The 15,794-nt window shown below is 43.8% G+C and overlaps 1 protein-coding gene across 1 annotated transcript in view; it reads right to left on the reverse strand.

The window, feature by feature from the left end:
• The window catches only part of MXD4 (MAX dimerization protein 4), a 38,238-nt gene that overhangs the window by 17,546 nt on the left and 4,898 nt on the right, over positions 1-15,794 (reverse strand). Inside the window, exon 2 of the mRNA XM_009643187.2 lies at positions 11,086-11,115. Coding sequence (XP_009641482.1) covers positions 11,086-11,115 — 30 coding nt within the window. The remainder of the gene's footprint in view (positions 1-11,085; positions 11,116-15,794) is intronic.

A 15,794-nucleotide genomic window follows, 5' to 3' on the forward strand; every position in this document is an offset into this window, starting at 1 on the left:
CGTAACAACAAGAGATTTGCACTGGGCTTACGTGCAGAGGGGAAGAGGATGATAACTATAATTTTCCACAAATTAACCATTCACCAAAAGGTGGCTGGAGAGGATGCAGGTAGTCTCCCTGACAATGGCTCTGGGGAGTGTGTATGTCCCTCTCACGTGGCGCTTAAGGCACAAGGTGCAGCACAGCGCTGCGCACACCAGCTACACGTTTGTCGACTGACAACACCCCAGAACAAGTCACTGCTTACAAATCAGCTCATGGCTTGAAACCGGCTTTAATTATCAGACTGTTTCCCCACATCAAAATGCTAAGCAAGAACATCGTGTCTCAGGACAGTTGCCAACAGGAAGGATCTTAAAAAAAAAAAAAAAAAAAAAAAAAAAAAAAAGGGGTTGACTACAATGCTTAGAGAAGCCTAGAGAAGTTGAGCTGTAGCACAGCACTAAGAGAGCATGGTACGAGGCCTAGTGAGCTGCTTCTGCCTAATTTTAAGCCTCCCTATAGACCTAGTTATTTTATACATATGTCAAATGAGGGGAGAAATGTGTTCAATTTGGTTTTTTTTTTTTTTCACCGCTGTATGATGCCAAATTAAAGGAGAGGCAAGACAAGCTGAATTATTTTAGCCAAATTAAAACCATGCGTTGGTGTCACACACTGAGTGCGGGGCCTTGGGATGGCAGACAGACGGAATTAAGCAGCCTTTTCCTGCATCATGTTAAATGAAGAGTGTGAGGCATTAATATCTGCAATACTGGATACCTGCAACTGTGGTTTTATTGTCTACTGTACCTCTATATCCAAATGCCAGGCATCCGATTTAACTAGCCTGACAAACGCTGTAGGGACTCCATGTTCCCATGTGCATGAGGCACCAAGAGAAACAACAGCAATTCACACTGCAGTTTTAACACCTAATCAGAGTTAAGGCAACTGTATCACCGGTTCAGCACCTAAACAATCGCTTTCTCGTTCTCAGAGGTAGGAAGTTTTAAGCTCTGACTGGGAAATAAAGTATCAGAAAGGGATGTTCAGTGCAATGTCTTACTTCCGTTTTTGCTTTTGCTAATACTTCCTTAGCACCTGTACCTACCAAAGCTTCGTGGCCATCTTAGAGGGAGTGCTAATGGTGGCAGCTTGAGCATGCACAAACAAAGTTAATTGGTTTTTGGGGGAAAGGAGGTGGTGGGTGCAGCTGCCTTTTATCACTCTAGATACTTGAGATGAGACAGTTTGGGGTGCCCTGGTATGACAGCAAGGTGCGTGTTCCAGCCACCCAAAGGCTGGTTCAGACCCCAAGTGAGAACACCAAAGGAAAAGAAGAAAAGAAATCACCCTGAAGTAATTAAGAATACACGTCCCCAAATGTCTTACTGTACAACTTCGACTTTGTCATTGAAACCTTGTAATTAGAGGTGGATAGAAAAGACAGAGGGAGCTGTATATATAAACAAATGTAGGGGAAGGATTAAATGCCCTGACTGTAATTAAAGATGGTCTTTTCCAAGGCTACAATAGGTACTCTTACTTTCATATGAATTAAAAGCTGAGCAACACTTATGTAATGTTTCCCCCACAAACAGTGACAAAATCTGGCATCACGGGACAGTGGAGAGTTGCAGATATCTGACAGTCCTGCCTCAAAGTTTAGATTTAGCTTGCCACAGCACAGATAACACCTTGTTTATAATTTAATTTCCGTCCTATTTCCCTTTCCATTGAACAGTACAAAGCTGGTTGTCTCTGTGCCAGACAGGGTGCAGTCGAGCAGAATCTGAAAATGATCCATTTGGGGATGATAAGGTATGGAACAACTTTTCAGAACTCTCCTCCCTTTCTTTCTTCTTCTTTCTTCCCCACAAAATTCAGCCCAGATTTCTTAAGCACCGTGTCCTCAGGTTATCTGGCAATGTAAGGAAGAGCCAGAAGATTGGACCCACTTGCCATGTGAGTATGTAAAGTCAGGCAGTGGGAACCAAGGCACCTGACGGTCTATTTCAAATACCTGTTAGCACCTAAACCCAATAACTGCTTCTAGCCAAACGCACATAACAAGCTCCCAAATTTCCCTAGCAGGAATTGTTTGCTCCACCCATGCTGTTCATTTCAGCAGTCAACATAACAGCACTTACCAATCGGGATTAAGTCAGCTTTCTTGGGGGAATTACAGGGTTTGCTACCTGTATGTTTTGTAAATACCAGCTAATGCGGTATGTAAGACACACAGTGTCTGTGCAGCAGGTATTTGCAAACACTGACAGTACTCCCAACTTCAATAGGAGCTGCTGAGTTCTGGCAGCAATTACATGCCAGACAGGCCCATATTTAGCACCTTGTATCTTTATTTAGTTACCTAAATTGAAACATCAATGAAAGAAAAGCAGATAAATTTGTTAGGCATTAATCCCAAGGTGGCAGTTGGGAGGAGAGGACTCGCAAGTAGTTCTCCAACCTTTTAGAGACGTTTTACCACACTCAGATGTAGTCTTTGACTGTTCCCTGAATCTTCTGCTTTCGGGCTATAAGGCAGAACCTAATGCAGGCTTTCTTAATGTAGGGCATGCAGCCTGTAACTAGAGTTATTAGCTTTCAAGTTAGAAGCATTGCAACACATGACCTCATGTACATACATCCAAGCACACACCTCTTCAGTATCAGCTACACCAATCTCCAGGCACTACACCATGTTACACTCATTTGTGTAGAAAAAAAATATGTAACATAAACTAGAATTAAACAATAATATTAGCCACTTGACATCCTTTGACAAGTCCTGTTACTCTGCTCTATTCTAGCAGGATGCGTACATAGCTCAGTATACGCGTTTCAGTTTCCACCTCAAAGTGCAGCACTCCACGAAGTCCCAAACCAACCCTTTCCTTCTGAAAATGGGAGGGGCAAGGGGCAAAGGAATATCTAATCCATTCTTTTGAATGGCACAGTTCTTTAGGACAAGAAAAGTCACTTTTAACTGGATCACGTGCATGGAAGTTTTTGTTTGTTTGGGTTTGTTGTTTTTTTGTTTTTTTTTCAAAAATGACCCGAATTAAACTGCTGCGAAGGAACAGCATTATGCTTTTTCACATTTATGATTTGCTGGCTAAATGTTCGTGATCAGTAGTTTCTGGAACCTTAACTACATTCTCTGTAGCTGCCCAGATGTGATGTGGGGTTCAGCTTGCAGGCAGGCACGCACAGCTCCTGCTTAAATTCCCTGGGAGGGGCACATAATGTGGCCCACAGCCTGCTGCATGCTAAACCACCAAGTGTACCGAGGGGAAAAAAAACAGATTAAAAATTAATTCACCTGCAAAGGAATTCTGTGTAGTAAATCTAAGCACAAGTGTCCGCCGACAGAGACCACAAGGGGAAAGCAGCATGTGCTGTAACAGGAAAGTACACATTGTTCCATCCAGAAGGAGACATTTGAATTTGGCCATGGTATATCCAATACTCAGACAGGGTAAGCAGCCCACGGAAAGGAGCACTGAAAATAAGAGTTGAGATGGCAATACAGCGTGGAGGCAGGGAGAGCAGGGGACAGGACAAGCAACCCACAGAATACAGCCACCTCCTCCAGCCAAGGTTGCTCCCTTAGTGTCTACTCCAACCAGGGACACTGGGTCATCAAAATTTTGTGCTCGTGACATATTTGAGAGAAAACAATCCAGCCTCCTGCCGATTTGGCGTGAATCCTGAGTGCAGAGCCAACCTTGCCTTAAACAGCCACAGCTGCACTGCTGGCTTTCAGGGTCATTTGCCACCTCTTCAGACCATGACAGGAACCACTTCTGTATACCCAGTTTTCATCTGTGGGTTTCCACAGACTTGATTGGTTGGGATTCAGCCACGGATTCCCATCATGTTACATAAGCCTTGTTTCAGAGGCCAGCTTCTTAAAGCCCATTAGCTGCCTAAATACCTTTTAAAAAAAAAAAATCAAGTTCCAGCTTACTTGCCCAGATGTAGCTAAGCAAGCTTAAAAGGAAAACATTTTTTTAATACCTAATTCAACAAGTCTTTTTGTCTTCCAATCAAGACAGCAGTCACCACCAGGTAACTCTTCCTCTATTTGTAGGGAATCAGCATCTTAGCTGTTGTCTGTGCAGTCCTGAAAGTACCTGGAAGTCTGGCTCATCTATCTCCATTTTGTACAAGACCAGCCCACTCTGTCCACCATTGCGGATTGGCCAGATCAATTAGCAGATGCTGCGAACATAAACCACCTTCCACATAGTCCATTAGAGGCTGACACACAATGGACTTATGTTTGGAGAGAGGGATGAACAAATTCAAGTGGAAAAAATGCATGCACTTGGTTTCTCGCCCATCTGCTTTCCGCTGGCTGTTTGGCTGGCCAGGAAGCACACGGCTTTCTGGAGCCCAGACCCAAGACTGCACTTAGGCCCCGCAGTTCAAAGCCGACTTCGGCAGGAAAAAGGACATCACAATTTAGTCAAGACAGGATTTTAGTCCATTTTTCATTGCTGAATAAAAACTTTGTCTGAAGCACAAGGATGTGTACATCTGGAATATACCTGGAATATAACTTCCTGAGCAGATTAACTTGCAAGCTTCTTCTGCTTAGTACATGCCTCCTTCCCAAACCAGCAGTCTAGGTGGAAAGACACTTGTTGGGAGTGCATAAGTAGGTGAGCTGCTGTGTGCACTGAAAAGACAGCAGTTCAGCACACAGGCATTTATAGAAGCTATTGCAGCACGTAGTACAGGACAAGCCACAGGTCCAGACATTTGCTGACTGCCTAGACATGGGGAAAAGGTGACGAAACAATAGCATTTCAGTGCAAAGCTTTAAACCTTCTAATTTCTTTAATTCCATGGATTCACCAGACTCAGAAACATGGGACATTTCAATAAAAGCATAGGATTAAATTTTCAGCTCTGCGGGTCCAGTTCTTTATAGACTTTGCTAAACAAACTCCGCAAAAAAAACTTATTACAGCAATTTAAGACACAAACGTCCCAATATACTTTGCCCCTCTGTTGGAAACCTGAGGTTAAACGGCAGGTAAAAGGGGGTTTGAGCTGAGACTCAGCCTTCTGCTGGCTGAGGGAACCCCATTCACCTGACCACTACAGCTGGCATCCTCAGAGAGGCAGTCGTAGCTGGGGAGGGCTGATGCCTAAACCACGGTAGCTGTGTTCTCAAAGGCAAGCCAGACTCTTTAAGACATTACCTTGCTTATGCGGTGCAAAGGTATGTTTATTGCAATTCACCGGAATTGCAATAAACCACTACACGCCAACCAGATGGTGCAAAAAGTTCCTTACTTGACGAGAAAACCAGAAGAAACAGATATAATACGGGGGTTCAATTCTGCTAGTAAGACAAGGTGGTTCCCACCACCAAGGCAGCAGCCACATTATCTAGATGGTTTATGTATAATCTGGACATGTCTTAGAAATGGCAGCAGTTTTTATAGACCCATTATAACAATGAGATCTGTACCAGGTCAGTAAGACCCATCCAGTTCAGCACTCTCCAGGCAGCAGCAGCCAAAACTGGATGCTTAGGAGAAATAGTAAACTGACAAAGACATGAACTGTACTACTCTGTCCTGTAAATTAATAACATCACTCAAAGAAGCGATCTCACCCTCTCCCTGCGCTGGCAGTTGGGTGTGCCTGTGACAGGGAGCTGGGTCAGGAAAACGAACCAGCTGAAGAAGCAAGCTTCTCCCCTCCCTCCTGTGCCAGCAGGAAGCAGGACCCAGCAACAGCAGCAGCGTGCAACCAGGCTGGGTTAAACTCACGATGGAAGCACAGCAGCAAGACACATACTGGGTGATCCTTCCCTGGAAGTACTTTCCCTCCAGCAGCCAGCTAGGGGATTTCCTCAGCTAATGGCTGCACTGTAGCCATTCAACGTGATGGATCAATGCAGTTGTATCTTTATGCTCTCTAACAGTACTAGCTGCAAGGGTAATTTGCAATTTTGAAAAGGCAGCCTGTAATAAACACTAAACATTGTTTTGGTAATGCTGTTATTTCAATGACCTTTCAGTTCTGTTTCAAAACTTCCAAGTTTATCAGCAACTGGCGATTATATGCTTTTCATTAACCCTGCAATTTAGTACCATGAAGAACCACAGACAGAAAATTTCAAGACATCCATCTATGCACTCCCTCAGCTTATACAAACTTTAAACTCCAAGTAACCCTGGGGGGTGAAATTAATGTACCAATGAATGTAACTGTGCTCCTGGCAAGCTCATCTGCACTTCTTTCATCATGAGAAAACTGACTATCCATTAGAACTTAACTTCAGAGGCACCTACTTTATTTAATTTTATCAGCTAATATTGGATGTCATAATGCTTCCATCAAAAATATGTATTTTTTTCATCAAAACCTGAATTTATATATCAATATCTACTTCATACACATGATGATGCACTACAGCAACCTTTTTTTTCTGGCAAGATTTTAGTTTTTAAGAATACACAAACACTACCCAAAACTCAGGACTGCACTGCCTTCTGCATGTACAGGAACACTTTCAGTCTCTGCCTGATCAGCACCATAAACCATGCATACATTAGGCTCATTTTGGAAGAAGAAAAGGTTTGTTTTATTCTACTAAAAGGTTTTGCAAGTCACTATGTCTCATGTATTCCCCATCCTGGTCTTGTCGTTGGAAATATTCAGGGCTGTCCCACTTAGCTGATCCAGGCCATCTCCACAGCAGTCTCAGCTCACTGCAATACAACCTAGGGAGCCCTGAACACGAGAGAACCACTCCCTGTCCCACCCAACACCCAGTGATTGAGCTAAACACTTGTGCACTTCTACTCCATGCAGCTTCCATAGAAAAGCAGGACATGCCCCTAGAGCACACCTCTCCCAACAGCAATGCCTGGTTTTTACCTCCACCCATCTCGGCTCGCCAGCTTTTGTCAAACCTGCACCCAGGGACCTGGGACAGGGTTTGCCGATTCCTCCAAGCAGGAGAGCACTTGCAACTCAGATGCTGCACTGGTGAGCATTGCCATGCTCAACATCCCTGGTCCATCCTGCCCAAAGGCATTAATCAGCTCCCTCTTCTAATTATACTCCCACTGCTTGCCAGGAGCTTACTATTTTGTGGAAGGCAGGCAGGACAACTTTCACCCCTGGCTGATCTGCCCCTTCCCTCTTTCTTGACTGAAAAAAACCCAACAACCCAACACTCCCACCCCCCACCCACCCCCACCCCTCGCAGAAAATAATACAAATGGTTTGACCGAGGCAGGTAACTGTCCATTGAGATCAAGCCAAACCACGGTCACCTAGCCAAGCCACTGGTTCAGCTCACACAGTGCCAGCTCAGGGACAGCAGCTGATTTCAGGGCATGCTTTTAAGCTAATTCTTAAAAGCTGTTCTTTAAAATCGTTGTTTCACAAGCTATTTTCAAAAACCTGGCCACAGAAATGGCAAGATCTTGAACTCCTCCTGCAGCAGAGCTCCTCACAACCAGGCAGGAGTGAAATGGTTTTGTCACCGAAGGAGCCCTGACAGGTCGGTCCCAGTATCCCTCGTTAGGGCTCCATCTGCTTCCGACAAGAAAGGATGGATCACGGCAGGGAGGTGTCGCTTCCTCCCGCAGTCCTGCACACGCTGCGGGGACAAGTCCGCACAGGAGTGGCAGAGGGCAGATGACTCACTGCCCTCAGAGAGCAGCGTGAAGATCTCAGCCCAATCGGCAGGGCGATATACCTTGGTTTTTATATTGTGATGTAGAACTAGTATAAATTGATGCAAATGAATGTTAGCTGTGTCTTTTTAAGAAGCTTGAGTCTCTCATGGATCCTTGTTTTTTTTACACTATGAAAGCTGAATTCCTCTGTACAGCTGGCAGGTTAGATAAGACTTAAAAACTGCCTTGCAAAAAGTCATGATTACCTATGTACTTGCTATTTACACTGCTCTGTGAAAGCCTACTGATATAATGGTCTGGCTGGAAACAGTAACAAAAAATACATCCATGAATATACACGTATCTATTTGTCATTAGCAACTAGGTACATCTGAGTGCCATTCTGATTGACCTGTCTGTAATTATTGAAACAGTTTCTAGAACCTCATCTGTCTTTAGGATAGAAGATTTCCTGCCTTCCTACTTTTTATTTAGGGGATTTCCTGTTTCATGGCTCTGAGATGCAAACCTTAATCACACAGGACCAAACAGGACTGCCATTAGAGGGACGAGTCCTTACAGAGTTTCACTATAATGAACACACACTGAAGTTCTGAGAAGGGTATTCCAGGAAGACTTAAAGCAGAGAAAAAGGAATTTTGAATTGCTGACAAACATTTTACCATCACTGTAGTCTGAATTCTATCATATACAAGAGGTTTTGTTGGAGTTATGTCTCTGCTTCCATTTGTCTTCCTCTGAGCATCCCCTCAAGTGCATACAGAAAAGAGACCCAGCAACAGAAAATGCAAATTGAAGTAGTGGTGCCAAACAACCAAGTCTGCACACACAGAGGGATCAACCACTGCTATTCCAACTGACATCAAAACCTCTTATGTGCAACACCAGTGCAGAACCTGAACAGCACCGTGTACAGTACACAGCTACTGTGGCTTTTTCGTTAGTGGCAGCTCTGGCCACCCTCACCCAGAACCCAAAGGCCCTGTAAATGAGGAAGCCATTTCCCTGCCCTCCAGCACTCAGCCCAGCCCACAGACACCACGTGAGGGACTGGGCAAGGAGGAGGATATGAGCAGCCATCTTCTGTCTTCCTCCTTGATGGGATCCTGTGAGATAACCAAGTGTGTCTCAGCCAGAAGCATCATGGGCAGTAGCGAGCCAAAGGCACTGGTCCTGGAAAGGATACACCTCCAAAATCAACATCCAGTGCTTCGCAGCCAGCAGGGCAGGGCTGCACTGGGGGAAGAGGATGGGTTCTGCTGCAAGGACCATTTGCTACAGGGACTCACTATGGCTGTGAATCTTCCATTAAACTTCACAAGATGCTTGATGGATTTTAATGCAATTTTAGTAAAACAGAGTGAAAAACAGTATGATCGGTATTATCAGCTCATACACCCACAGTGCTAGAGGAGGGGGTTGTTAAAAAAAATTAAAATTAGGTCCTTCGCACTAATACGTTAGGTAACTACGGTTGTGCATACCTGATCTGCTTTTGTGAACACATGTTTGCACCCACAAGGATCTTGCACTAATTTGCAGGTTCTCTCCAGGAATAATAAAATCTGGCTTCAAGTATAGTGTAACTGTAGGAGGTACAGCAAGCAGCAGCGGTTACAAATATTAGTTGTATAATCACAAGACATACCTTGCAGTTTACCTATTTTGACCTTGAGATGGCAGAGAAAGAAAAGCTAGCAAGGCAAATACTATATGGTCCAGCTACTACAAAGATACAACACAGAACTGAAAGTGAGAACAGAGATTGAACAATTAATAGATCCTTCTTCTGCCCCTGCATCTGCTGCAAATGCTGCTGTGCATCATTTACTGTGCTGCTTAAACATGTTAAGGCAGAGCAGGGGGAAGAAGAGGCAACTCCATGCTCAGGTTATAAAAATGACTGGAAGAAAAAAAAAAAAAGGAATATGTAGTTTAGATGATGACAAGTCAGTAATGATAGAGCAGGGGAAAAAGAAGAAATGGAAAAGAATAACTGGAAAGAGGATGGAAAAAAAAATAAGAGTGAGAAAGAAGCACAGTTGGGGCCAAAGATATTTTTTTTTTTTTTTTAAAAAGAAGTGTGACCAAAGGACAGAATTTTGCATGAAGTTATTTTCCTGAAGACTCTGTCAGCAGAAATCTTGCCAGCTGATTTCAGTGCCTTAGCCAATGCACTGCATTCTGCAGCCCAGGCCTGTGTTTGTGAGCTTGAGCCTTCCCCAGTTCCTCTCATCTCTAGGATGACCACGTGGCTATTAGGCAGGGCTATAGTTTACTCATATTACAATTAAACTACAGGAAAGCATGTAGGCATGCAAGGGAAGTGATGGTCTAGCTGCTACATAACTGTGGCCACAGAACAACACACAAAAAAAAAAATCCCCGTGAGTTCAATCTTGTTGTGCCATCAACCACGTTTCATGTATTTAGAAGCATGCAAATAGGTTTAAGTCATATTCACACATACACCCCCTTGCTTTCTTTGGATGCACGAAACCCGAAAGACCACAAGTTACAGGAAAAAGAATAAAAAACTACCCGAAAGAGAGTTTGTCCTGCGGCCTGAACGATAAGTGAAAGGCAGCAATCCTGCAGTGAGGGTGCCACAGCGCTGCTCAGACCCGGAACCAAAAGCCAGTGCGAAGATGAGCACCTCTTGCACTTGGCAGCTCTCTGTGTGCACCTTCACAGCAGTGTACCCCAGGAGACTTCCTATAGCTAAAAAGCCCATCTGCAAACAAACTCCGACAAGATACAATAGACGGTAAACACTGCCTCCAAAACTTGCGAACACGAGTTCTTTAAGAATCAGGTCTTCAGGGTCTAATGAATGTCCTTGGTAAGTAAGTACAGCTTTTCACAGCGCTGGATACACAGAACCAGGGCTGCAGCTCAGGAGTTGCTGATTTCTAGCCCACACACAGCTCTCTGGACAGGACACATACCAGCAAGGAAGCAGACGGAGGGGAAAGACGTATCTGTAGGTACTTACATGCAAGATGAAAATTAACTGCACTTTAGGCATACTTCAAAAAAAACATAGAATAACCCTGTGTGACATATTGTTCCCCAAAAATCATCCACCTTAATCACAAAATATGTTGATTGTACTTATAGCATTTAACACCTCTAGCAAACAGTTGCTGCAATCAGATTCTTTATTAGTAACAGTATAGTTAACCAGTTACAGCATTGATCAGTCCAAAGCTAATGATCAGGGGCGTTTCAAAAACAGCAGACCAAACAAGAGAAAAAAAGCCAAATAATTTTATATCTATTAGATGTTAGTTGGTAACACCCCCCACCCCAACTTAATAAACTATTTAGTGCAGAATCAAAACAATTTCAACAAAATATTCTTCAATAAGCATGGTAATTCTAATGTCAGCCATATGTCTTAATTTGCTTTTTCTCAAGACTTACCTATGTTTTTCTAGTTCGTTGTGTGATGACCTATTAAAAAGAAAAAAGAAATATTAGGGAAAAGGATAGATACCAGGATTTAGAATATTTTAAAGCCAACACCTGCATAAGTTGCAAAAGAGCTCTCTGAAACATGTATTTATATGGATTATGAAACAGCTTCGTTGTTAAATTGTTTCGCTTTTACATCCCTTAGATACTTCAAGGTATCAACTTAATTTCCATGAGTAAACCGTGGGTTTTGGGGGGAATTATAATAAATTTGCATTTATTAGCATTCAATAGATTCAGAGACAGAATTGGACATAAAAAAATGAGCAGGTTAGTAATAAAAACAGCCCACAAGATTTTTATCTGTGAATAAAAATTATGAGGGGGCAGAAAGTGTTAGATCTAAATGGCAACAGGTAAGAGTAAAAAGCACCCGAAAAGCCAGCTGTCAAGCCCACAGAGAAGCAGAAAGAAAAATCAGCAGCTAACCACTGCTGTTGCCATTGACATCTTAATGGCAAAAAAAAAAAAAAAAAAAAAAAAAGAGGAATCCTCTTAAATCTTCTGAGTCTAAGAAAAGGGGGGAAAAAAAAAAAAAAAAAAAATTCACAGTGCCTGAACTGACCACATCAGTATGCTATTCTCTTCCAATCTGCTATTCTCTTCCAATCCGCTAGGATTTCAGATTCTACCCCGCAATCAATGCCTCACGTTTTTTGCCTTTAGAAGGCAGCTTCTTCAAGGATTATTTTTTTAACTGATTCAGCTGGAAATATTTATTTTATTTATTTATAAAGCTCAGACTAAAAACATTCCTAAAATGAAGTTACTGTCACCACTTCAAAACCAGCAACTTCCCAGACCTTTTGTCCAACTGAAAACACTGCCACTACAATAAGGATCAAAAGATACAAAGGCGGTGGCAGCTTTTACGGCTAGCAGATTACGTCAAAGCAGCTCTCCTACAACATGCTGCAACCCCTGCCTGCATCTGGGCATGATGTGCTGACCAAGATGGCTTTGTGAGGTTTAAGTGCACAGCCCGCTGAGTGAGCAGAGACATCCCAGGGTGAGAAATTCTTCCTGCACAAATGCATGACCTGCCCAGCAGCAAGCTGTTCCGCCTCTCCCCGCACACGCACATGCAGTTGGATGCTGCGGCTTACCTAGGTGTTACTGATGATGAAAGCAGCTCTCTGGCCACAGAGAGGGGAAAAACGAAAGCAAAGTACATGCAAAGAAATAACCAATGAACAAGTCCACAAGAACTTTACTTCAGCCTGGTGCAGCTCCTGATCCTGCAAGGAATTAAGCGAACCGCCCCTCTGCAGGTAGGAGAAAATTCAAACGCATACAAGATTCAGCACTGATGTTAATCCATTTTCACTGGAAAGCATCCCTGTATTGTTACCAAGACATCAGCTACGTCAACCATTACCTGGTATCTGTTTCTGAAGAGCCTGTGAATTTTTTTTTTTTTTTTTTTTTTTTTAACCTTGTTGCACCCAGCGAGCCACAGTCTGGTAACCTATGTGTTCCTACTGTGCCATGTAAGTGTTCTTGACCAATGCAGCAACACCAAAAGTGTTTTACACATATTCTGTGCCACATTAATGGGTCAAGGTGGGCTGGGTTTGCTGTGATTTACTGCCTTTGCCATTTGACCATAATAAGGGAATACTGTTTTTATTTTCTACTCCTACACACACAGAGATAGCTCAAACCTTTTCTCCATGAAAAGTGACAAACACTATGCCAAATCCGCCAACATCTACAAAAACACACAGAAAACGTAAGCTCAGGAGGAACCATTCTCCCCAAACACCCCCAACAGGCCTCTCAATGGCACAAAGACACTGTTTGCAGGCAGCTTTGGAAGAAAGAAGAAATACAGGCTGGCCTAGATTCAGCCCTATGGCATGACCTCCCTGACATTTCTGGCAATTACACACAAGATGAACACAATCACTGTAACTAGCCAATTCCGACCTGCCTGCTGCAGCAGAGCTCACACCCTGCTCCGGTGAGCATGCAGGGGACCGCTGCACCAGTAGGAGAACCACTGGCCAAGACATTCAGCTTGCAGAGAATATTTTTGCTGGGTTAAGAAAAGATGCAATGAGTAGTTGGAAGTCCTTTTGCGTGCAGCACGCCTACATGGCACCCATGGCTCATGAAGGGTGACTCTGGGACACGTCCTGCCAGACCAGCTTTGGAGGGGCACAGCTGCCTGCCCTGGTTATGCCAGCTACCAAACAGAGCAGCCGCAAACATGTGCCTCTCTGCAGAGCTCTTTGGGATGCAGAAGCCTATTCGATGTGTGCAAACACAGGCACCAGGCACACATTTCAGGAGGTGCAGGGAAGCTGACTAATGCCTCAACTATCAGGCTCTATCTGGGAACCAAACCTGAGAGTTTTGACATTTACCTGTCAGTTGCTCCACCTACAGAACAGGCTAAACACCCTATCATAAGCATGATGGGTTTTTTTTTTTTTTCTTGTTAGGTTTGTTTTCAGAATGGATGAACCTGTCTCTAAATATTGTTTATTTTCTCCTTCACTGTCTAGCACACAGTATAATGCAAGAATATCCACCTCCTTCTGCTCTTTGTGCAACTTGAAGTGAAGAAAAAACCTCTAAGAATGAGCCTACACACAAACCAACAGCCCAAGCACTACCTCCATTTTAAAATGGAGTCTTTTATTACTTCAGTAAAAGATAAGGTGTGGGCCAAGACTAAGAAGATATATGGATATATGTATTCATATAGAAGAGACAGATGTATGACTGTGGTTTTCAGATGAAGTCTGGTGGAGCCCTTCAAAAGTGGCTGCAAGAGAAGCAACATTTTTGGTGTTGAGCTTAAGTTCATTATATGAGGTTCTGTATCTCTAAGCAAAACATGGGGGAATTGGGGATAGCAGTGATGAAGAAAAGGTGTCAATAAAAAGGTCCAGATAAAAATAAAGGGGAAAAGCAAACAATAAAAAAAAAAATCAGCAAAATCACAGATTTAGAAGGAGGAGATAAGCAATCATGTTGCTTAGACTACACTGTTGACCTGAGACAGCCCTAATATCCCTTTAGTAAATGCCAAGCAGTTCACAAGCTATGAAGTAACAGTTAAATTCTCTTTGTGAATAAATTGTCAAAAGAAGATTTGAAAGAAGGGGAAGGAGCCAAGTAAATGCAGTTGTTCGTTTGCAAGATGCTGTGCCACTTGCGACAGCAAGTCCCTAGCTCTGTCCCCTTCCATGCACCCTCCCTTCCCTAAACAAGACTTCTAGGTACTTGTATTTGAGCAGGTGGTTAATGCAACATTCATCACAATTAGGAAGGTTGGGTGCTAATTGAGATGATGAGACTAACCCAGCCCACATGTGTAACAAGCTGAGATTTCACCATACACAAGACCCATTGTCTGTTTGGTTACTAAATCATCTTCCCCTATGCCTCCATCCATTTGCCCCACCAGACACTGCGTCTTGTTGGAAGGAAACCAGCACAGCTCCTGACAAAAGCAGGGACAGATCAGCAATGCCACTGAAATTTCTTCCCCAGTGCTAATGGGAGCCAGGTCCAGGCCACGAGTCACTGGTGCGCTACTGGTTGCCAATGCATTTTGAAGCGCTATAGGGAGCAGAGTGGGCTACTTAACAAAATGCTTAAAACGCTGTCAAGAGCCTTGCCTGCGCCAGGGCTTTCCAGTACAGGCAGGGCTGGCAGGGTGTTTTACAACCCGTGTGCAGAGGACACAACTCCGCCTAAGGTTGCACAGCACTTGGAGGGCCACGAGCAAATTATGTTGCCTGCACTTCACCTTTTGTCCAGGCTGAAAGAGTACGAACAAACAGGGCAAGAAGTTTTACGAAGTGCTACATGCTAAGTGCCTGCATCTGATTCCCACTCCCAAGCGTGCCAGTGCGCAAGAGCATGCAGTTCATGCACCCACAGTCTTGCCCAGATGTGGCTGCTACACAGCTTATGGCTGGAAAGATCCCGATTCACTTCCAGGGAATTTCCTGTCCGCACGCACAACCTGCCATGGGACGCACCTGAAAATATTAGAGGCCACCATCCAAATCACCTGAGATGAGGAGTGGTGCAACAATAAACCTGCACATAAGCACATGCCCAGTATTCACTGCTCCTGGGTCATTGGTTTTGGTTTTTTTCCATTTGTTTTAAACTGGACACATCACAGCCTGTTGAAGAAACAGCCTGTATGGAATTAATCCACTAGAAATGACTTTTGCATTCTCCTCATAGCAAAATTTAACCGGCCTTGCAGATTCAGCTGGGATCTGGGAACCAGGCATACTGGCACAGCCTTGATGCCGAGCTCTGGCTCCTGTACCTCATTCAAGTTTGCGCTGCCACGTTTGCGGTGGCGAGCTCCGAACATGCTTCTAATACAGTGGCAATGTTTTCCTCAATTGCACAAGCGCTGCAACTCCCAGGCATCGCAGACCTACTGCAGTTCCTCAGGGGTGACAGACCAGTTGGTGAGATCTATTATATTGGGACTGAAATGCATCAGTTTTAAAAACAAGCACGGTGATATTAATTGCTGTCCCTTTGCTGCCAGCTTTAGGAAAGCAAACCCAGAGGGATCTATCGAGTTCAGAAAGCCAGGCAAAAAAGCAGAGGAGCCGTGTCTGCACAGTCTGGTTTGCAGTGTTTTATTCTTTGTCTCCCACAAAAAAAAAAAAAAA

The sequence above is a fragment of the Egretta garzetta genome, unplaced genomic scaffold, assembly GCF_000687185.1.
Source record: "Egretta garzetta isolate BGI_Z169 unplaced genomic scaffold, ASM68718v1 scaffold107, whole genome shotgun sequence".
NCBI classification, from domain to species: domain Eukaryota; kingdom Metazoa; phylum Chordata; class Aves; order Pelecaniformes; family Ardeidae; genus Egretta; species Egretta garzetta.